Here is a 21,023-nt window from a genome sequence, read left to right on the forward strand (position 1 = left end):
GTCACTTTGGATAAAACTATCTGCTAAATTTATAAATAATAAGTAAAATATTGTACTATATTTGAGTTTTCTTTAATATAATGCAATTTTCCCCATGCAAAAAATGCATAAAAAGATCTTATAATAAATAAGAAATATGTTAACAGTTGTAGGGCATATAATGGAAGATAATGTAAAGTTTTAATCTGCATTTATATTTGTAATGTTTTGCAAAGTTAAAGTAAAAGTGAGTTGAATTTCACCGCGTTGGCAACCCAGCGATCAGTGCAACATCCGGGAGCGCGCGAGTGTCTCGTGATGCTCACCGGAAATAAACTAACTGCAAGAGTTGCGAGACAAACGGAAAATAAACAGCGATAAAATGAACTAAAACCAGATTAAAACATTTAAAAACAACTAAAGAAGAAAAGAAAACTCTAAAGGAGAGAATCATACAGCAGTCAGGATTAAAGATGTGTCGCTGTAGTTTAACAGATATCACTAAATCAACTCTATGATTGACTGACAGGTAAAGCTGATATTAAACTATTATTACACACTTATACATTATTTATACAGACACAGATCATTATTACTAATATACTAACCTTGAGAATTACTTTTTATAGTAAATATATATTTCTGTTTGATTATTTACTGTATAAACAACATGTATATGAATTATATTTTAATTAAATTATTTTTAATCCTAATAAATGTAAAAAAAAAATCATTTTTAAGTTCTAGATGTGTGTGAATCCTGAGTAGGCTATTTACACAATGCAATACAATACAATAGTATCACCATATAGTGCATGCATGCAAAAATAAAAACACTACCATCATTTCTTGTTATATATTTTTTCTATAATTCTCAGATTCATTTCACATATATGTATGTATTATGTTGGGCTTGACATGTGCTCACACAATGAGAAGTGAAACCACATAACAGTCAGAGAGGAAATGTGTGTACAGTACATCAAGAGTTAATAATATTAATATAATATCTGTCTGTTCTGGGATCAGATACAGATATGTGGTGGTTTCAGGAAGGTTTGTGTGCTTTACCCGTGGCGTTGGTGGTGTGGACCTCTGCCACCTTCATCTTTGCTTACATCACAGCTGTTGTACTGCGACATGTGGATCCTCTGGTACCTTACATCAGGTGATCTCCTCTGACCTTTGACCTGTGTTAAGAGTCTGAATGCATGTGTGTTTATGTTCATCTTTGTGTTACAGTGATACAGGAAGCGTTGCTCCAGAGAGATGCGTGTTTGGGATCATGCTGAACGTCTCTGCGTTTTTAGGTAATCAACCAGTTTAACCTTCTACTGATACCATAACCTCACTATAATCTCTCAACTAACTGATGTAGTTCTGTATGTTGTCCTGCAGGTGTCGCTACGATGTATGTGCGATATAAGCAGCTTCAAGCCCTGATTGATAATAGTGAAACTCGTCTGCATCGTCTGAATGGAGTGGGTTTTGTTCTGGGTTGTGGTAGCTGTTTTGGCATGTGTGTAGTCGCAAACTTTCAGGTACACAGACACCGGTTATATTTATATTAGTGTTGGAATTAATGACTTCAGGGTGGTGTTCTGTAAACATCTTATCTCTTTGCAGAAAACCACACTGTTCGTGATGCATCTGGTGGGCGCAGTGCTGACGTTTGGCGTCGGTGCTTTGTACATCTTTGTCCAGACAATACTGTCCTACTACATGCAGCCACACTTTCATAGTAAAACCATGTTCTGGACCCGTCTGAGTGTGGGGATTTGGACTTTAGCCAGTATTATCAGTAGTATCCTTCATCATCATCACAACTTATAGATTGTATATGCAGCAGAAGGGGATTCAGGGATTTGATGCTGGTAACACCGACTGTATTTCATTTCATTCACTTGCATATAGAGATTTTTTACGGTACAGATACTGTATGGAAGTGTTTTATAGTATAGATACAGCATGGCGCTGTTTCATGGCACAGATATGGTACACCACTGTTTCACAGAACAGATAGGGTATGACGCTGTTTCACGGTGCAAATACGGTACAGCGCTGCTTCACGGCTCAGATACGGTACGGCACTGTTTCACGGCTCAGATATGGTACGGCATTGTTTCACGTCGCAGATCTGGTATGTCGCTGTTTCACAGTACAGATACAGTACACGCTGTTTCACAGTACATATATGGTACGATGCTGTTTCATGGCACAAATACGGTATAATGCTGTTTCACGCCGCAGATACGGTACAGCACTGTTTCACGGCTCAGATATGGTACGACGCTGTTTCACGCCGCACGGTGCGGCGCCGTTTCGCGTCGCAGATCTGGTATGTTGCTGTTTCACAGTACAGATACGGTACGCCGCTGTTTCAAGACGCAGATACGGTACGGCACTGTTTCATAGTACAAATACGGTATAACACTGTTTCACGGCACAGATACGGTATGATGCTGTTTCATTGCGCAGATATGGCTCCGCTGTTTTACGATGCAGATACGGTACGGCACTGTTTCACAGTACAGATCAGGTACAATGCTGTTTCATGGCACGGTACGATGCTGTTTTACGGCGCAGATCAGGTACGGTGCTGTTTTACGGTACAGATACGGTACGGCACTGTTTCACAGTACAGATACGGTAAAACGCTGTTTCATGGTACAGATACAGTGCAGCGCTGTTTCACGCCGCATATACGGTACGGCGCTGTCTCACGTCACAAATACAGTGCAGCGCTGTTTCATGGTACAGATACGGTAAGGCATTGTTTCATAGTACAGATACGGTACAACGCTGTTTTACGGCACAGATATGGTATGATGCTGTTTCAAGGCGCAGATATGGTACCGCGTTGTTTTACGATACAGATATGGTACGGTGCAGATAAGGTATAGCGCTGGTTCATGGTACAGATACTGTATGGCATTGTTTTACAGTACAATGTGTGTATTCTCCTTGACACTGTTAGTGTTTGTGTCATCTGTTATCATGTACAGCATATTAGCTGGAGTAGAAGTCAACAAGAAGTTACACTGGACCCCTGGAGAACTTGTAAGTGTGTGTGTGATGTGTCAGTAATGTGTATTTTTGTGTGTTAGGTGATGTGTAATCATGGCTGTGTTCTTTACAGGGTTACACACCTCACATCATCAGCACCATCTCTGAATGGTCTCTGGCTCTGTCCTTCGTCAGCTTCTTCCTCACGTACATCAGAGACTTTAAGGTAAAACATCACACACATGCACACATACAGTATGATCTCATCTCATGTGTGTTTTATGTGTGTTTGTAGAAGATCAATCTGAGAGCAGAGGCCAAGCTTCACAGTGATCATCTGTACCCAACTCCCCGCGCGACCACAGAGACGTCACCACTGCTGGCCGGCAGCATCTGAGACTCTGAAGATCCAGCAGATGGCAGCAACGTTCAGGGTTTCTACAGATACTTCACACTAACACACGTGTGGGATATACAGCATTATCATGTTGCGTTTGTGACGGTTTAATATAGCAGGATGAGAGTTTATACTTATAATTCTGAATATTCATTACTTTCTTTTATATTACAATGTTAATACTTTTCTTTTTGTAGATGATAAACACACATTGTTTATAGTTAACGGAGAAATGAAAGCCTATATTATTGACCGGTCATTACTGTAATACAGATGATGTTATTTTTATTAAAGTGTTTATATTATTCATATAAAGATCTGTATACATGTTACAGTCATCCTAATGGCTCTAAAGCATTTAATTTCATTTTCATAATAAAAAAATCATCTATAATATTATAATGAATATCACAGATCTCTTTGAATGACTTCAGTGTATATTTTATTAAATAAACATTCATTACAAAACAAATAACAACATAAAAATAAATTCCTTCAGCTTATAACATGATGTCTGTATGTGTTAATATAACAAAGAGTGTAACAGATGATATCAGCTAACAATAAACACAAGATATATTCACATCATGAAACACAGTCACACAACAAAACCTCGAAGAAATGTCTTTGTCTTCTCTCGCTTTCTTCTCTCTTGATACTCCAACACTTTACTATGAAAAAATCCTGCAGTGAAACACAACATGATTCAATCATTCACTTCATATCAGTCTCATATTTCAAGAAATTAAGCATATTTTTCTAATAATGCATGAAAATGTTTAATTACTGCAATGCAATTATTTGCATTATTTATAAATATTTATTTTTCAGCATCACTGTATTAACAGTTATAAATAAACAATTTATTTACATTAATATGTTTACATTTATCAGAATATATTCAGTACTGCAAATTATGTTTTATAGCTTATATAATATAAATAGTTGATCAGTTTTTACATTACAATGATTTTTTTTTTGCCGTCAGTGTTAAATTTTTATAATTCTTAAAACATCTTATGGTTCTAAAATAAGGCTTTGGTTTCTTTTACTTTCATTTACAAGTAGGGTTGCACAATTCTGGGAGAATTTAGGTCTCAAAACATTGCATGGGGAAAAAATGCCTATAGCAGGGAACTTAAATGTATATACAAATGATTACTGATGGATTTTTGATCAATTAAATCCAGTCTTGATGAGTATCAAGATTCTTCACACATTTTATTATGATATAGTTTACATTTCCAAATGATTCACATTACTGCCTGTTAAGTTTTCCCAAATTATCCCCCATGGAAAGTTTTCGGAAATTACGGAAAACTTTTCTTCCCTTTGCAACCATAACTACGGGTGAAATATGAGACGGACTCATTTAAAACAAGTCTTGTAAGATTCCTGCGTTAGTTTTCTTAAAGGTTAAAGTAAATTGATGTCTTCTAAGACTAGCAGAAGATTGTGGCTCTTGACAGAAACCTTTCAGTTTCACAATGAGCACAAGTTCCTTAAAGCTGCACTTACACAACCTTTCATTGTTCATAACAACCTCATTCACAAAGCACTTTGGTTCAAGAAAATACCCCTTAAATTGGCAAACAAGCTTTTGTGTGAACGTAAACACGTCCTGTAAATGTTTTGGGATTTCTCTCGGAAAGAGGATCTATGTAACGTGTGTGTGTGTATTTGTACCGTTAGGGTTTGACTTCATCGTCTCCTCCTCCTGTCGTATGAACAGATCAAACATCTGCGTCTGGATGAAGAGTTTAACAAAGTTGAGGTGAGTTTTGGGCTCCACGGCTTTCAGGAAAGATTTCTTCTGGAACTGACGGCCGTTCCCGCAACGCTTGAAGTGTTGTGAGAAATGCCCGACAGTTTTGAGGAAGACCTGGAGGAACGCCTCTGACACAAGCCGGTTTACTTCATCTGTGCCTGCCGTTAACAAACAACTACAGGAAATTAAGATGGTTTCCCTTGAAACTGACCTGTTTCTGTGTGTTTTTGTGTAACTCACAGGCGTTGTGTTTGCGTGCTGAGAGGGCAAGCAAGACTTCCTCCTTGAGTTTAGCTGGCAAGATAGACTCCTCATCTCCTATCTGAGACGAAACAAACACACTTATTCTAATGAAGGTTACAAAGAAACACAAGTACTGCTTTTGTGAGAGTTTGTGAGGGAGTGAGAGTTTGAGTATGTGTGTGTTATACTGGTCAACACTCCCGTTTTTCCACAGGAGTTTCCCATATTTGACATCTGTCTCCCATCCCCTCCCGTTTTGTAATTTTTCCCAGGAAACTCCCGTAATTTGTTCAACTCTGCCCCATTATATGAGTAATCACATCAATATGATTCCAATGTTGTCCAGTTGCCAGATCTTGTGTGAAACGCATCCTATTCACACAATACAATTTGTAACCCAATTTTGATCTCAACCGGTTGCCAGGGGACGATGCATTTCAAGCATCACTTTTAAAATGGCATTAGAAAGCTCAGTTGGTGCTACGGCGAAAAAACTAAATATAGCTGCAAATGTTGTCACTGCATGGCCGCTCCAGTGTGCCGTGACCGCGTGGCCGCTCCAGTGTGCCGTGACCGCGTGGCCGCTCCAGTGTGCCGTGACCGCGTGGCCGCTCCAGTGTGCCGTGACCGCGTGGCCGCTCCAGTGTGCCGTGACCGCGTGGCCGCTCCAGGGTGCCGTGACCGCTAGGCCGCTCCAGGGTGCCGTGACCGCTAGGCCGCTCCAGGGTGCCGTGACCGTGTGGCCGCTCCAGTGTGCCGTGACCGCTCCAGGGTGCCGTGACCGTGTGGCCGCTCCAGTGTGCCGTGACCGTGTGGCCGCTCCAGTGTGCCGTGACCGCGTGGCCGCTCCAGTGTGCCGTGACCGCGTGGCCGCTCCAGTGTGCCGTGACCGCTCCAGGGTGCCGTGACCGCGTGGCCGCTCCAGTGTGTCATGATTCAAGAGCAACTTAGCTTAGCGCACATTGACCAGAAAGGTGTGTGTGTGTGTGTGTGTGTGTGTGTGTGTGTGTGTGTGTGTGTGTGTGTGTGTGTGTGTGAGACTTACTCTTGCTACGAATTTTGTTTTGGCTTTAGTTGACAGGTCGACAATCAGCAGCTGTAAGATACAAACACAAAACAGAATCAATAATTTCTCTTTCTCTCCCATTTATTCAATAAAAGGAGTAAGTATCTGCTTTTCAACTGTTTACAAAATGGTGGAATCCAGAATGATTGTTGATTGTAAATAAAACAATTGAGCTTCAGTAGACAGATGTTTATAAACACTGATGTGTGTCGTAAGTTAAATCCACTGACATCACTGTGATCTGTGATGAGGTCCAGCATGTTCTTCTGAACCCCCAGCAGATACGGCGTCGGTGCACAACACACATCAATCAGAACTTTAGGAACAGTGGAGATGAACGTGTGCTGCCATACGAACGGATACAAGAGAGCGGCCACGGCGTGAAGAACCTGTGACAGTGTGCTGAACACATACACATCATAAGTAAAACTATATGACTGATGCTGATTTCTGATTGGCTGCTCTGATCACCTGAGCTCCTCTGAGATGAAGATGATTCGTCGTTCCAATACAACAGCGGCAAAAACCAGCAGCACCTCTTCATCCGTTAGACAGCTGAAGAGCGTTTGAAAGTCCACGTGTTCTAGCCAAGAGTCGGCCGGTCGAGTTAAACTGATGACCTGAGATCAGATCAGATTAAATCAGATGTTATGAGATCAGACTGGTAATGTGAGTAATGTGTTGTGTGGTTTACCTCTGTCCCATACTCGGGAATGAAGCTGGTGATCTTGACTGTCTTTCCAGGAGCTGGAAGAGGAGACTCCCGCAGACTCTGCATGAACGGATAGATCATCGCCTTTGAGATCTGTCTTCTCTTCTCCACCTCATCAAAGATCTACAACATAAACAACAACAGAAAGATATTTTACTCTGGAAGCTGTAGAAGACGGATAAATGTAGATTACATCTGTCACATGACTTCACAAGAATTGAGATTATGAGCCATGGCCTTTATTTACCAAGACTGGCATGGTTTAGAATGGATTGATAGAGAGAAAGATGGATGGATGGATGGACGGACGGACGGAGAGATGGACAGACAGATGGACGGGCAGAGAGACTGATGGATGATAGATGAATGGATGGACAGAAAGACAGACGGACAGAGAGACTGATGAACGATTGATAGATGAAGGGATGGACAGAGAGAGACAGACAGACAGATAGATTGACGGGCAGAGAGACAGATGGATGGATAGATGAATGGATGGACAGAGAGACAGACGGACAGAGAGACTGATGAACGATTGATAGATGAAGGGATGGACAGAGAGAGACAGACAGACAGATAGATTGACGGGCAGAGAGACAGATGGATGGATAGATGAATGGATGGACAGAGAGACAGACGGACGGGCAGAGACACTAATGGATAGAAAGGTGGATGGAGAGAGAGACTGACAGACAAATGGACAGGCATAGAGATTGATATATGAATGGATAAATGGATGGACAGGGAGACAGACAGACGGATGGACGGGCAGAGAGACTGATGGATATATGAAGGAGAGACATACAAATGGACAGACAGAGAGACTGATGGATGGATGGACAGAGAAACAGACAGACAGACAGACTGATGATTGATGTTAATCTTTATGACCTTTGAGAAGAGTCCGAAGCAGGCAACATGACTGATGATACAGTACGCTTCAGGGATACGAGCACCTGCTCCATTCGGCTGTTAATTAATTATAAACATCATTATTATTCATTAATGTGTTCAGATCATTAATAATTAATTATAAACATCATTATTATTCATCAATGTGTTCAGATAATCATAATTAATTATAAACATCATTATTATTCATCAATGTGTTCAGATCATTAATAATTAATTGTAAACATCATTATTATTCATCAATGTGTTCAGATAATCATAATTAATTATAAACATCATTATTATTCATCAATGTGTTCAGTTCATTAATAATAATTATAAACATAATTATTCATCAATGTGTTCAGATCATTAATAATTAATTATAAACATCATTATTATTCATCAATGTGTTCAGATCATTAATAATTAATTATAAACATCATTATTATTCATCAATGTGTTCAGATCATTAATAATTAATTATAAACATCATTATTATTCATCAGTGTGTCATTATTATAACAATAATCACCAGTAATCTCCTGCAGTAACCGTTTCTCCGACTGCCGTCCACTTCAGTCAGAACGAATGAGAAAGTTTCACTGCGGATCAAACAGAAAACATTCAGTAGTGTAACAATAGCACAGTGTCTGCTCTTTATAACCCAACACATAATCACAAAAACAACACAACACATAATCACAAAAACAACACAACACAACACAACACATGAAGAGGAAGAGTTCAACACTAACAATCAACTCCATTATTTTACAACAGCACTCATTCCTCTCTTAAGACACTTCATCATTACAACACTTCCCTTAAGAGACAACTAACATATAAAACACTAAAGAAATCATCATCATCATCATCTAAAGTCAATCATTAAAGATTCATAGACCTGAATCACATGTTCCTGTGAAAAAACACACAAACAATGTGCAACTGTTGCATGTTTAACATCTAATCTAAAAGTGCAGAGGTGTGAAAATAAGAGGAAAGTGTGCATGCGTGTGGAGAGACATGCCAACCAAATGCATGTTGCGCTTAATGTGTGAAGATTTGATGTGTGTCACTAATCCATGATTGTAATTTAACAGCATCTATATTATATACGTAAATTATTTTGTTAAAGTAGACCCAAATGTGTGTGTGTGTGTGTGTGTGTACCTGCGGTATTGTGTCAGAGGAGCCCAGTTGATGCCTTCAGGAAAGCAGAAGAGATGAACGGCCTTCATGCATCGCTCCTCTTCCTCGCGCTGTAGACGTCCCATCACCTCACACTGCACACAAACACACACACACACACACACATGTGAGTATTTGCTGTGATATCAGTGTGTGTGTGTGTGTGTGTGTGTGTGTGTGTGTGTGTGTGTGTGTGTGTGTGTGTGTGTGTGTGTGTGTGTGTGTGTGTGTGTGTGTGTGTGTGTGTGTGTGTGTGTGTGTGTGTGTGTGTGTGTGTGTGTGTGTGTGTGTGTGTGTGTGTGTGTGTGTGTGTGTGTGTGTGTGTGTGTTTGTGTGTGTGTTTTAATCAAACCTTTGGGAACTGATAGGTGATATGAGGTTCATAACCTTCACCACCTCTCTTCTTCTTCAGACTGACCACCAGCAGATACTCGAAGAAGAGCTGACCCGTGTGACTCCGATCAAAGCCTGAGGGCGCCGCATGTTTGGATGTTGTGCCTTTGGATGATGCGATGGATGTTTCAGCTACAAAACATTAACTAGAAAGCTAAACATCACCACATAAACAACAACACAAACACACACACAAACACACACCTGAGAGCTACACATGCAATGAGTTCATTCTCAGAAACACACAATAAACATTCAGACACTGATAAACCACTGTGTGTGTGTGTGTGTGTGTGTGTGTGTGTGTGTGTGTGTGTGTGTGTGTGTGTGTGTGTGTGTGTGTGTGTGTGTGTGTGTGTGTGTGTGTGTGTGTGTGTGTGTGTGTCTTACTAGCTTTGTGTAGTTTCTCCTGTAGTGTTGAGAACAGTGAGCTGATCCTCTTCATGGTTCTGTGATGATCAACGTCTGTCTGACAGACACATAGAAACACACAACAGCATTAACACACAAACACACACACACACACACACACGATGGGAAACACTCAGGATTCCAGTAATGTCTTTCATTTTCAACATTACTTCCAGATAACACAGGTCAAGCACGCAGTACAGCACCTTAAACTCGGAGGAAATGACTAAGAGTTTCATTTTTCAGATAACACACACAAACACCATCTCACATCTAACACAATCTCACATCACAATCTCACATCTAACACAATCTCACATCTACCACAAGTGTGAAAACGGTTAATTCATCTTTAATACTTTAACTTTAGACACTTGACATATAGACACATCAGGTTATGTCTGTGAAAGTGTTTTAGTGTAATAATAACCATTTTATCACATTTTACTACATATTACACAAAAAATATCACAATCAGTATAGTTCAACCACAGTTACCACAAATTAACCATTTTTTGTTTCAGTAAACATGGTTTTACCAATGGTAATCAATACATCAGAAGTGTGAAGACTTTATAATAAAAGCATGGTGAAGAGTTTGTGTTTCAATGTGTTTGATCTCTTCAATGTGTTGTATATTATTGTTAGTTTGTGTAGCTTGTGCATTTTAATACTCACTGTTGTGTGTAGCTGATGTCTGTTGTTCTTCACGGTGTTCATCTGTCTCTATAAACACTCACACATAGACTATCACTAAATCGCAACTCGTGAACAAACATATGTCTGTGGCTAATGGGCGGAGTCATGTCGCAAACACGCCCATATCGGTGACGTCTTACCTTATATCCCCGCCTATATTCACACGTGTATTTTGTGATGATATGAACACTGTTTTTTATTATGAATGGCTTTACCCCAAAATATCTAACGAATTCCTTACATGACCTAGTGTTCGTTCTAGTTTGCTGAGAATTTAGTTATGTTGGGGAAATTTTGCACAAGAAAGGTGGGTGTGGCAAAAGAAACACAAAATAAAACAAACGATTGTTTTTTTACTTTTAAGAGTAAAAACGGTTATGGTGAATAATTCTAAAGGATTAGTTAAAAATGCAATATTTCAAGGAATGATTGATCATGTTTTCTGTTAATTCTTGTAGTCCTGTGTATTGATTTATCGATTTATTGTTGTGTGTTTGAGCTCCATCTAGCGGTCACAGTTTAAACACATCGATTAGCATGTCAGCCAAAATTATGTTGTAGAAATATATTTATTTCTAAACGTGAATTTAATAACTTCAAAACTAGCTCTTGTTAGTTTCAAACGGTCATCACAAAATTATGATAATAATATCCACAGGTTATATGAGGTCTACGGAAAAGGTTTGTGTGCGCATGCGCCCACGAGCGCCTACTAGAGGTGACCCACATTCGGCACCTTTGACCTATTTACACAGATACAAACGCAAAAAACTCGCGCTGCTATCCGTGCACATCGTCAGCATTAAATGATCTGCAATCCATTCAGTCAATCAAAACGTTTGCCAATTTCTGAGTTTTAAACTTCATTTCAAAACATAAACACTCGGAACACGGACAGTAACATTTGACTGACAGTCGTCATGTCCAATCATATACTGAGAAATGTTGGTATGTGCGTGTCGACCAATCAGAAAACGGATTGACAGAACATATGGATGTTCTCGTCCAATAGGGCAAGAGGGCGGCCGGTTAACGATAAACTATTGTGTATAAACGTATACGCGTTTTGTCCGACGTTGTTAACGTGTGATTGATTGTTAATTATTAACTAGTTACTGTTAAACGACCCATTATTATGTTTAAACACTTATATTTTATTTTTGGTCTGTAGTCGTGTCTTTATAGAGGTTATCTGAAGGAACGTGAAGGTGAGTGATAATGTTTGGTCATAAACGCCACATTTGAAGTCAATCATTAATTATTAATTATTAGTTATTGGTTATAAATAGTATATTTTAACTCATGTAGGTTATAAATATTAATATATAACTAGGTATGTCGTTAGTAATTGTTTATGTACTTCTTTAAAAATGATGATCAGCTCTTCTGTACATTAGTACACGTGCACTGTGCTAATGCCTTGCTTTTTTTGACATAGCTATATATGTTTTGGGCTTTCACCATGATATTGTGATGTGTAGTAGACACGTATTATAATAACACCATATTTTTTGATAGATGTGGAAATATTGTATTTATATGCCCATGACTGCTGCATAAAGTAGGAGGAGTTTTACATAAATTATATGAATTAGCATAGTATAAATATCAACATGTTTTATTGTTATTCTTCTCAGGTTCTCAGAATATCAGCAAAACATGACTCATCGCACCATTCATCTGTTTCGCAAGGGTCTGCGTCTGCATGACAACCCCACCCTGCTGGCGGCGCTAGAGTCGTCCTCCGCCCTCTACCCCGTCTATGTGCTGGAAATGGAGGAGGCGAATCATTTGGGTGCGTTACGTTGGCGCTTCATTCTGCAGAGTCTGGAAGATCTGGACAGACGTCTGCGCGCCCTGGGTTCGAGGCTGTACGTCCTCCGTGGCTCCACCCTCGCCGTCCTGCGAGAACTCGTGACCCGATGGGCCGTGACTCAGATCAGCTACGACACCGAGGTGGAACCGCATTACACGCGCATGGACCTGGAGATTCGAACCCTGGCGCAGGAACGTGGAATAAAAATGCACACGTGTGTGTCGCACACGCTGTATGACGTCAGGAGGTGTGATGTCATCGGTTTGTGATTATATGTAATCTAATATGTGCCTGTGTACTAATGTATGTCTTGTTTTCAGGATCATTAAAGCTAACGGTGGCTCTCCTCCTCTCACGTATAAGAAATTCCTTCATGTTTTGTCTGTTTTGGGCGAACCGGAGAAACCTGTGCGAGAAATCACTGCTGAGGACTTTCTGTAAGAACCTGACAGTGTTATATTTCACATCTAAGATTTGATCTGTTATACTGATTCCCGTTTGTGCGTGCAGGAGATGTCCGACTCCTCCTGACCCGGATCATGAAAGGCAGTTTGGGATTCCATCTCTGGAGGATTTAGGACTGCAGGTTCCCTCTGAGGTCCTGTGGCCCGGTGGAGAGACGCACGCCCTTAAACGACTCCAACAACACCTCCAGAGTGAGGTACACACACAGGGTTTGACATTTTTGATCATTTCGACAACATTCATGACGTATCGTCTTCATCAGGGTTGGGTGGCCAATTTCTCCAAACCACGAACGGTTCCAAACTCTCTTCTGCCCAGCACCACGGGTCTCAGTCCGTACATTAGTCTGGGATGTCTGTCCGTCCGCACGTTCTACCATCGACTCTCCAGCATCTACGCACAGGTCATCTCAACACAAACACACACACAGCTCTGATCCAAACCCAAGTGTTCACATAAATAACACACACGTCTCATGTTCTGTCTGCAGTCGAGGAATCACTCGCTGCCGCCCGTGTCTCTGCAGGGTCAGGTCCTCTGGAGGGAGTTCTTCTACACCGTAGCATCAACTACTCCGAACTTCATCCGGATGCAGGGAAATCCCATCTGCCTGCAGATTGACTGGAAGCATGACCCGGAGGCTCTGGAGAAGTGGAGAACCGTAAGAGCCGATCCAGAAAGAAGTTATACTCAGCTGTAGGATTGACTGAAGCTTTAGTGTTGATCATCTTCATCAGGCTCAGACGGGTTTCCCCTGGATCGACGCCATCATGACACAGCTGCGTGAGGAGGGTTGGATCCATCACCTGGCGCGTCACGCCGTGGCCTGTTTCTTGACCCGTGGAGATCTGTGGATCAGCTGGGAGGAGGGCATGAAGGTGGGTACAGTTACTGTGAAAGTGTTTATGTGTTTTGTATACAGGTATATCAGGTGGGTGAACGTGATTTCACCAAGTAGGATGTGATCCTGGATCAACACCTTTGTTGGTCCTGGATAAACATTTTCATTAACCAATCAGATTGCAGGATTAGGATTAGTGTATATGTTAGGTTTAGGTTTAGGATTGGGTTAGGGGCTTTTAAGAAATACTCCTCCAACTATTATTTCACACTAATTTGAGGGTTTAAAAATGGTTAGGGTTTGAGTTAAGGGTAGGTTGGGGTATCTTTGATTAAAACATTGATCCAGGATAAACAAAAAATGTTGATCCAGGATCACATCTTACTTGGTAAAATCACAGCGACCTACCAGGTGTGTGTCTGTGTGTAGGTCTTTGAAGAACAACTGTTGGATGCAGATTACAGTGTGAACGCTGGGAACTGGATGTGGTTATCTGCAAGCGCCTTCTTTCATAAGTACACAAGGATCTTCTGCCCGGTTCGTTTTGGACGCCGGACCGATCCAGATGGACAGTATCTTAGGTGTGGCCACGCCCACATAAGCTCACAAGCTCCACCCTAATCAGTTTTACTCATTTATTACACATTTCTGTCCATTAAAATAGTGTTTGTGTGTTTGATCGGTAGGAAATATCTTCCAGTTCTGAAGAATTTTCCATCTCAGTATATTTATGAGCCGTGGAAAGCACCAGAAGATGTCCAGCTCAGCGCCGGATGCGTTATTGGTACAAACACTCACAACTGTCCTAAGCATTACATCAGTAACATCTATAATAATGAGGTGTGTGTGTGTGTGCAGGTAAGGATTATCCTCATCCAATGGTTTGTCATCTAGAAGTGAGTCAGAAGAATTTGGCTCTGATGCGACAGATTCACGCCGAACAGCAGAATACAGCACAGCTGACAAGAGGTACAAACACACATTTTCATCATAATCATAAAGAAAAATTTGATGCATTCTGATCATCTGTCTTGGATCAGATGTATCAGATGACCCGATGGAGGCGGGGCTTAAGCGTGAGCTACAGGAGGAGGAAGAGCTTATAGAGGGGGCGGAGTCAAACGACACATTCAAGCGCTTAAACAACGAAGTGGATCATCAGTCTCGCCCCTGCAGATGAAGTCCAGAAACCCTGCGCCTGTCCAAACTCGACGGAGAGATCATGTGACCTCAGGATCGTAGTGTGACATATTTCAACATATTAATATTAGTCCAAATTTAGATGACGTCATTTAAGTTTATGAATGTAGAAGGATTTTATATTTGTATAGTTTTGCTACTAGACACAGTTATATGCACTAAGAGCATCTGAACATTATTATCTGCTGTGCCGTACACACAGATTCAGATCAGAGTCCTGTACGAACTCGGACTCTTGTGGTCGCTCAGATCAGACTCCTGTACGAACTCGGACTCTTGTGTGCGCTCTGGTCTGAGTCCTGTACGAACTTGAACTTTTGTGTGTGCTTGGGTCAGACTCCTGTACGAACTCGGACTCTTGTGTGCACTCTGTCCAAGTCCTGTACGAACTCGGACTCTTGTGGTCGCTCAGATCAGACTCCTGTATGAACTTTGACTTTTGTGGTCGCTCAGATCAGACTCCTGTATGAACTTTGACTTTTGTGGTCGCTCAGATCAGACTCCTGTATGAACTTTGACTTTTGTGTGCGCTCTGTCCAAGTCCTGTACGAACTCGGACTCTTGTGGTCGCTCAGATCAGACTCCTGTATGAACTTTGACTTTTGTGGTCGCTCAGATCAGACTCCTGTATGAACTTTGACTTTTGTGGTCGCTCAGATCAGACTCCTGTATGAACTTTGACTTTTGTGTGCGCTCTGTCCAAGTCCTGTACGAACTTGGACTCTTGTGGTCGCTCAGATTAGACTCCTGTATGAACTTTGACTTTTGTGGTCGCTCAGATCAGACTCCTGTATGAACTTTGACTTTTGTGTGCGCTCTGTCCAAGTCCTGTACGAACTTGGACTCTTGTGGTCGCTCAGATTAGACTCCTGTATGAACTTTGACTTTTGTGGTCGCTCAGATCAGACTCCTGTATGAACTTTGACTTTTGTGGTCGCTCAGATCAGACTCCTGTATGAACTTTGACTTTTGTGTGCACTCTGTCCAAGTCCTGTACGAACTCGGACTCTTGTGGTCGCTCAGATCAGACTCCTGTATGAACTTTGACTTTTGTGGTCGCTCAGATCAGACTCCTGTATGAACTTTGACTTTTGTGGTCGCTCAGATCAGACTCCTGTATGAACTTTGACTTTTGTGTGCGCTCTGTCCAAGTCCTGTACGAACTTGGACTCTTGTGGTCGCTCAGATTAGACTCCTGTATGAACTTTGACTTTTGTGGTCGCTCAGATCAGACTCCTGTATGAACTTTGACTTTTGTGTGCGCTCTGTCCAAGTCCTGTACGAACTTGGACTCTTGTGGTCGCTCAGATTAGACTCCTGTATGAACTTTGACTTTTGTGGTCGCTCAGATCAGACTCCTGTATGAACTTTGACTTTTGTGTGCGCTCTGTCCAAGTCCTGTACGAACTTGGACTCTTGTGGTCACTTAGATCAGACTCCTGTATGAACTCTAACTTTTGTGTGCGCTCTGGTCTGACTCCTGTACGAACTTGAACTTTTGTGTGTGCTCTGGTCTGACTCCTGTATGAACTTGAATTTTTGTGTGCGCTTGGGTCAGACTCCTGTACGAACTCGGACTCTTGTGTGCACTCTGTCCAAGTCTTGTATGAACTCGGACTCTTGTGGACGCTCTGGTCTGACTCCTGTATGAACTTGAACTTTTGTGTGCGCTTGGGTCAGACTCCTGTACGAACTCGGACTCTTGTGTGCACTCTGTCCAAGTCCTGTACGAACTCGGACTCTTGTGGTTGCTCAGATCGGACTCCTGTATGAACTCGGACTCTTGTGGTCGCTCTGGTCTGACTCCTGTACGAACTTGAACTTTTGTGTGTGCTCTGGTCTGACTCCTGTACGAACTCGGACTCTTGTGTGCCCTCGGGTCCAAGTCCTGTATGAACTCTGACTTTTGTGTGCCCTCTGGTCTGACTCCTGTACGAACTCGGACTCTTGTGTGTGCGCTCGGGTCCGTGTCCTGTACGAACTCGGACTCTTGTGGGCGCTCGGGTCAGACTCCTGTATGAACTCGGACTCTTGTGGTCGCTCAGATCAGACTCCTGTATGTGTTTGATTACATTTGTTTACATTTTAATGGATTAAAAAACGAAATCATTGTTAAAAACCAAATATTTTTCTTGTGCACGTGTTTATGATTATGAATGTGTGTTTGCTGTACAAAATAATACAAAAAACAACTTTGTTATGCAAATAAATATAGAGTAACATGCATCTTTCATGTTTTTTAATGGTTTTAATGGTAAACATGCACCTCTATAATGATTTAAAAAAGACTGATACATGCTTTAACTTCTGCAACGATATTTCAGACACGTGTTGTTTAAAACTTGTGATGTAAGATTTGAACAGCGATTATGACAGTCCTACTAGAAGCTCTACTCATAAATATTAATACATTCATTATTCGCACCGCCTATCCTGCAACCAATCAGAGAGGAATTAATCCCGTTACGCGCTTAATATTCATGAGGCTGCTTTCAGCTACACTCGCATCCCGGATCCCAGCGCCACGTCGGCAGAGCAGAGAGACGCCAGGAGTGTTGCGGTGCTGCGCAGACTGAGCAGCGTATGACGTCACATTGCCGCGAGAGTGTTTCGAAACTGAACACTGAACGCCTGTGCTCTCGCGGTACTGCGATGCCGATTAACTGCGCAGTCTGTAATGTCGAACACGCCTACTGTTGATCAGACACACATCAGATATGAAACACATGAGAGACTGTATGAGACACGTCTGATGATTTTACTGAGTGGAATGCGGTGAAATATCGAGAGCAGAGATCACAATCATGGTGAAGGTGAGATCGCACGTGCATCTCTTTCTTTCTCTGTGTTTTTCTTTTAGAACTTTCTAACATCTTCATGCTTATAAATATTTTTTTTCTCCTTTAGTAATAATGATGTGTTTAATGCAGATAAACATGCATATTTTAACACACAATAAAGATAAACAAGTTGATTCGTAAATGGTGAAAGTTTCTATTATATAAAAATAAATGCACTTCAGTCTATAGCTTTAAACAGTGTCTTTGATGTTTTTGTGTTATTGTTGTTATTATAATAAAGTGTGTGTTTGGTGTTGCGCAGATGTTTAACATGTGATTATGTTTCATATTTCTGCTTTTTAAGAGTCCGTCGTGTTGATGTTTGTCATTTTATCATTGATCTTTATAATGGATGGGTAACTTATTGTTGATTATTCATTTGAAGTGAATGTTAATGTTTTGATGCTGTATATAAGCACAGAATTCAGCTTTATATATCAAACATCATCAGATTTGAGTTTTCTCACTGTTTTTTTTATTTCTCAGAGTGTAAATACAGAGTTTCAGCTGAGCAACACAACATATGAAGAAGAAGAAACACAACACACACAAAAAGAGACATCTGCAGGTATACACACACAGGGAATAAACAAATAACACACACACACACATGTAACATGTACTCATATAACATACACACATACATGTAACACACACACAAAGAGACATCTGCAGGTACACACACACACACAGGGAACACACACATAACACACGAACACACACAATACACACATACATGTACCGCATGTATCCCACACATGTAACATACACTCACATAACACACACACACGTAGCACACACGTAGCACACACACACATACATGTAACACACAGGAAACACACACGCACACACACGTAATGACATGCATGTAACACACAGAAAACACACACACGTAACATGTGTAACACACACAGGAAACATTAACACACACAACACATACACGTAACACACACATACACGTGACACACACATGTAACATAAACACCCACATAATACACACATAAATGTACCACATGTAACACACACATGTAACATACACTCACACGTAGCACACACACACATACATGTAACACACAGGAAACACACACACACACGTAACATATGTAACGCACACAGGAAACACTAACAGAGACACACACATGCGCACGTAAGGACATGCATGTATCACACAGAAAACACACACGTAACATATGTAACACACACAGGAAACACTAACACACAAAACACACACACATGCAGGGAACACATAACACGTAACACACACATATGTAACTTATGTAGCACAGGAAACACACACGTAACATATGTAACACACAAAAACAAATGTAATACTCACAAACAAATGTAACACACACAAACAAATGTAACACACACAAACAAATGTAACACACACAAACAAATGTAACACACAAACAAATGTAACACACATATAAAGCAGCTGCTATTTATTCTTTTGTAAGTTGTGTATATATCTAAATATCTTTATGTGTCTGTAGTGTTGTTATATTTGTAATCCGCCTGTCAGACACACCTCAGTCTCCTCTGAGATGAACTGATGTTTGCTATTCCAGTATGTGATATATTATCCTGGGAATACTCAACCTCTGCTTGGAGACTTTCCCATGTCTGCTGGGAATTCCTGCTTGTTTTCTGACAAAATATCTGATGATGCAAGAGCTTTATTCATATTACCTGCACACACACACACACACACACACACACACACACACACACACACACACACACACACACACACACACACACACACACACACACATACACTTGTGTCTTTTTAAACCTGCTTGATGATGTCGCTTTGCATTGACTTTTTAACATGAAATTTCCTCAGATGTCAGTAAGGAGCACCCTACAGCTCCGCCCGGGATGATTTGGCGGGTGACCGGCGGCCTTTTTAACGCCACAAAGGGCGTGATGGGAGCCACGGTGGGCGGAGTCTCATGGCTAGGGGGTAAAAGTCTTGAAATCACCAAATCAGCTGTGACCTCTCTCCCATCGGTGGGCGTCGGCCTGGTGAAAGGCGGAGTTTCTGCAGTGGCAGGGGGCGTGTCCTCTGTGGGGTCAACGGTGGCCAGTAAAGTACCATTTACAGGAAAGAGTAAAGACAAATCAGAGTGAGGAAGAGGAGGATGATGTCATTCATGAGGACTTTCGTTTGACACATTTCAACAAATGTACATCATGTTATTTTGTTATGACATTTGATGCTGTTGGTTCTTCTTAAATGATCAATGTTTTAAAGAGATGTGGATCAGTGATGCCTTTATTTTGTCTCTCTGACTGTAAACACATTTCATCTCAATCTTACATCACTGCCTGTCATATTTTGTATTATAAATACCAATATATATATATGAATTGAATTATAAGAGGATTTTCAGTCATAAACTCCTTTATACGATGATCTTTATTAGATTTTATTAAAGATTCAGCTGCTGGTAAACTTTGTGTTTTGCTCCACTATATGTTTCATTCATCTCATCTCACATCCGTACATCAGTTCTGTCTCTCTTTAGTGTTCGAACCCTGACTAGAACACAATCTGGGACACTTAAATAACAATAATATGACAGTAAACACTTTTTTTTTTTAATAATAACTGCATGTATTGATTTGTGTATAGTAGAATATCAGACAGGTCTGATGTTTATGTACTGTCAGGAGATGAACAAGCCTATTAAAAGTCTGATAACAGGGTTAATATCATATTTAAATTTCACATCCATTTAGGTTTGCCAAAAATACCTCATTGTCTGTAGCTGCAAGAGAAAAGTAAAACATCTTTATTAAGATCAGTCCTAATAAAACTAAACACACACACATATATATATAACTTTAAATATAACTTTCTATACATTTCAAAATATAAACAATAATGTACTGAAATAATTTTTAAAAAAAATTATTTTATATCAATATATTTTTTGGCCCTTTGGTATATTTTGAAATATATTAAAAGGCATTTATTTGCTACATGACAGGTTTGAAAATATTATTAAACATATATGCAACTGCAAAACATAATTTTATACATACGTTAACATTTAATACAAACATTTACATTTTGGCAAAAAAACAAACATA

The 21,023-nt window shown here is 40.6% G+C and overlaps 4 protein-coding genes across 7 annotated transcripts; 3 read left to right on the plus strand and 1 right to left on the minus strand.

Annotated features, from left to right (window-relative positions):
• The first annotated feature begins 280 nt into the window (after positions 1 to 280).
• On the plus strand, positions 281 to 4,023 carry LOC129453279 (DNA damage-regulated autophagy modulator protein 2). Its single transcript, XM_055217455.2, has 8 exons — positions 281 to 508; positions 1,009 to 1,147; positions 1,222 to 1,289; positions 1,378 to 1,520; positions 1,606 to 1,783; positions 2,957 to 3,039; positions 3,119 to 3,211; positions 3,281 to 4,023. Exons 2-8 carry the CDS (start codon positions 1,017 to 1,019, stop codon positions 3,380 to 3,382), a joined length of 798 nt encoding a protein of 265 aa, XP_055073430.2. The 5' UTR covers positions 281 to 508; positions 1,009 to 1,016; the 3' UTR covers positions 3,383 to 4,023.
• LOC141349066 (DENN domain-containing protein 2D-like) lies at positions 3,808 to 10,904 on the minus strand. Of its 3 annotated transcripts, none has more exons than XM_073865423.1 (13): positions 10,739 to 10,904; positions 10,040 to 10,118; positions 9,609 to 9,781; positions 9,239 to 9,351; positions 8,598 to 8,667; positions 8,063 to 8,140; positions 7,154 to 7,294; positions 6,931 to 7,079; positions 6,690 to 6,861; positions 6,439 to 6,489; positions 5,391 to 5,472; positions 5,069 to 5,308; positions 3,808 to 4,066 (listed from the first exon to the last, which is right to left on the minus strand). In XM_073865423.1, exons 1-13 carry the CDS (start codon positions 10,778 to 10,780, stop codon positions 3,981 to 3,983), a joined length of 1,476 nt encoding a protein of 491 aa, XP_073721524.1. In that variant the 5' UTR covers positions 10,781 to 10,904; the 3' UTR covers positions 3,808 to 3,980. The 3 variants fall into 3 exon arrangements, with proteins under 3 accessions (XP_073721524.1, XP_073721525.1, XP_073721526.1); XM_073865424.1 differs by having other exon boundaries at positions 10,040 to 10,114; positions 10,739 to 10,867; XM_073865425.1 differs by lacking the exon at positions 3,808 to 4,066 and having other exon boundaries at positions 5,300 to 5,325; positions 10,739 to 10,899.
• An 85-nt stretch (positions 10,905 to 10,989) lies between these two features.
• On the plus strand, positions 10,990 to 15,817 carry LOC129453271 (cryptochrome-1). 2 transcript variants are annotated; one of them, XM_055217441.2, is made up of 11 exons: positions 10,990 to 11,967; positions 12,397 to 12,822; positions 12,896 to 13,012; positions 13,086 to 13,236; positions 13,303 to 13,443; positions 13,531 to 13,701; positions 13,778 to 13,918; positions 14,311 to 14,462; positions 14,568 to 14,665; positions 14,740 to 14,850; positions 14,922 to 15,812. In XM_055217441.2, exons 2-11 carry the CDS (start codon positions 12,419 to 12,421, stop codon positions 15,059 to 15,061), a joined length of 1,626 nt encoding a protein of 541 aa, XP_055073416.2. In that variant the 5' UTR covers positions 10,990 to 11,967; positions 12,397 to 12,418; the 3' UTR covers positions 15,062 to 15,812. The 2 variants fall into 2 exon arrangements, with proteins under 2 accessions (XP_055073416.2, XP_055073415.2); XM_055217440.2 differs by having other exon boundaries at positions 13,086 to 13,443; positions 14,922 to 15,817.
• Positions 15,818 to 17,744: 1,927 nt separating this feature from the next.
• On the plus strand, positions 17,745 to 20,182 carry LOC141363012 (transmembrane protein 263-like). Its single transcript, XM_073865447.1, has 3 exons — positions 17,745 to 17,894; positions 18,408 to 18,489; positions 19,771 to 20,182. Exons 1-3 carry the CDS (start codon positions 17,886 to 17,888, stop codon positions 20,055 to 20,057), a joined length of 378 nt encoding a protein of 125 aa, XP_073721548.1. The 5' UTR covers positions 17,745 to 17,885; the 3' UTR covers positions 20,058 to 20,182.
• The last annotated feature ends 841 nt before the right edge of the window (positions 20,183 to 21,023 follow it).

The sequence above is a fragment of the Misgurnus anguillicaudatus genome, unplaced genomic scaffold (genome assembly GCF_027580225.2).
Source record: "Misgurnus anguillicaudatus unplaced genomic scaffold, ASM2758022v2 HiC_scaffold_31, whole genome shotgun sequence".
In the NCBI taxonomy this organism is placed as follows: domain Eukaryota; kingdom Metazoa; phylum Chordata; class Actinopteri; order Cypriniformes; family Cobitidae; genus Misgurnus; species Misgurnus anguillicaudatus.

Coding starts and splice junctions, on each gene's coding strand:
- LOC129453279 (XM_055217455.2), top strand. CDS start 1,017: ATGTGGTGGTTTCAGGAAGGTTTGTGTGCTTTACCCGTGGCGTTGGTG. Junction 1,521..1,605: donor GTGTAGTCGCAAACTTTCAG/GTACACAGACAC, acceptor ATCTCTTTGCAG/AAAACCACACTGTTCGTGAT. Junction 3,040..3,118: donor ACTGGACCCCTGGAGAACTT/GTAAGTGTGTGT, acceptor TGTTCTTTACAG/GGTTACACACCTCACATCAT.
- LOC141349066 (XM_073865423.1), bottom strand. CDS start 10,780: ATGAACACCGTGAAGAACAACAGACATCAGCTACACACAACA. Junction 10,119..10,738: donor GACATCAGCTACACACAACA/GTGAGTATTAAA, acceptor TGTGTCTGTCAG/ACAGACGTTGATCATCACAG. Junction 8,141..8,597: donor GTTACTGCAGGAGATTACTG/GTGATTATTGTT, acceptor ATTAATTAACAG/CCGAATGGAGCAGGTGCTCG.
- LOC129453271 (XM_055217440.2), top strand. CDS start 12,419: ATGACTCATCGCACCATTCATCTGTTTCGCAAGGGTCTGCGTCTGCAT. Junction 14,463..14,567: donor CCAGATGGACAGTATCTTAG/GTGTGGCCACGC, acceptor TTTGATCGGTAG/GAAATATCTTCCAGTTCTGA. Junction 14,666..14,739: donor CAGCGCCGGATGCGTTATTG/GTACAAACACTC, acceptor GTGTGTGTGCAG/GTAAGGATTATCCTCATCCA.
- LOC141363012 (XM_073865447.1), top strand. Junction 18,490..19,770: donor ACAAAAAGAGACATCTGCAG/GTATACACACAC, acceptor AAATTTCCTCAG/ATGTCAGTAAGGAGCACCCT.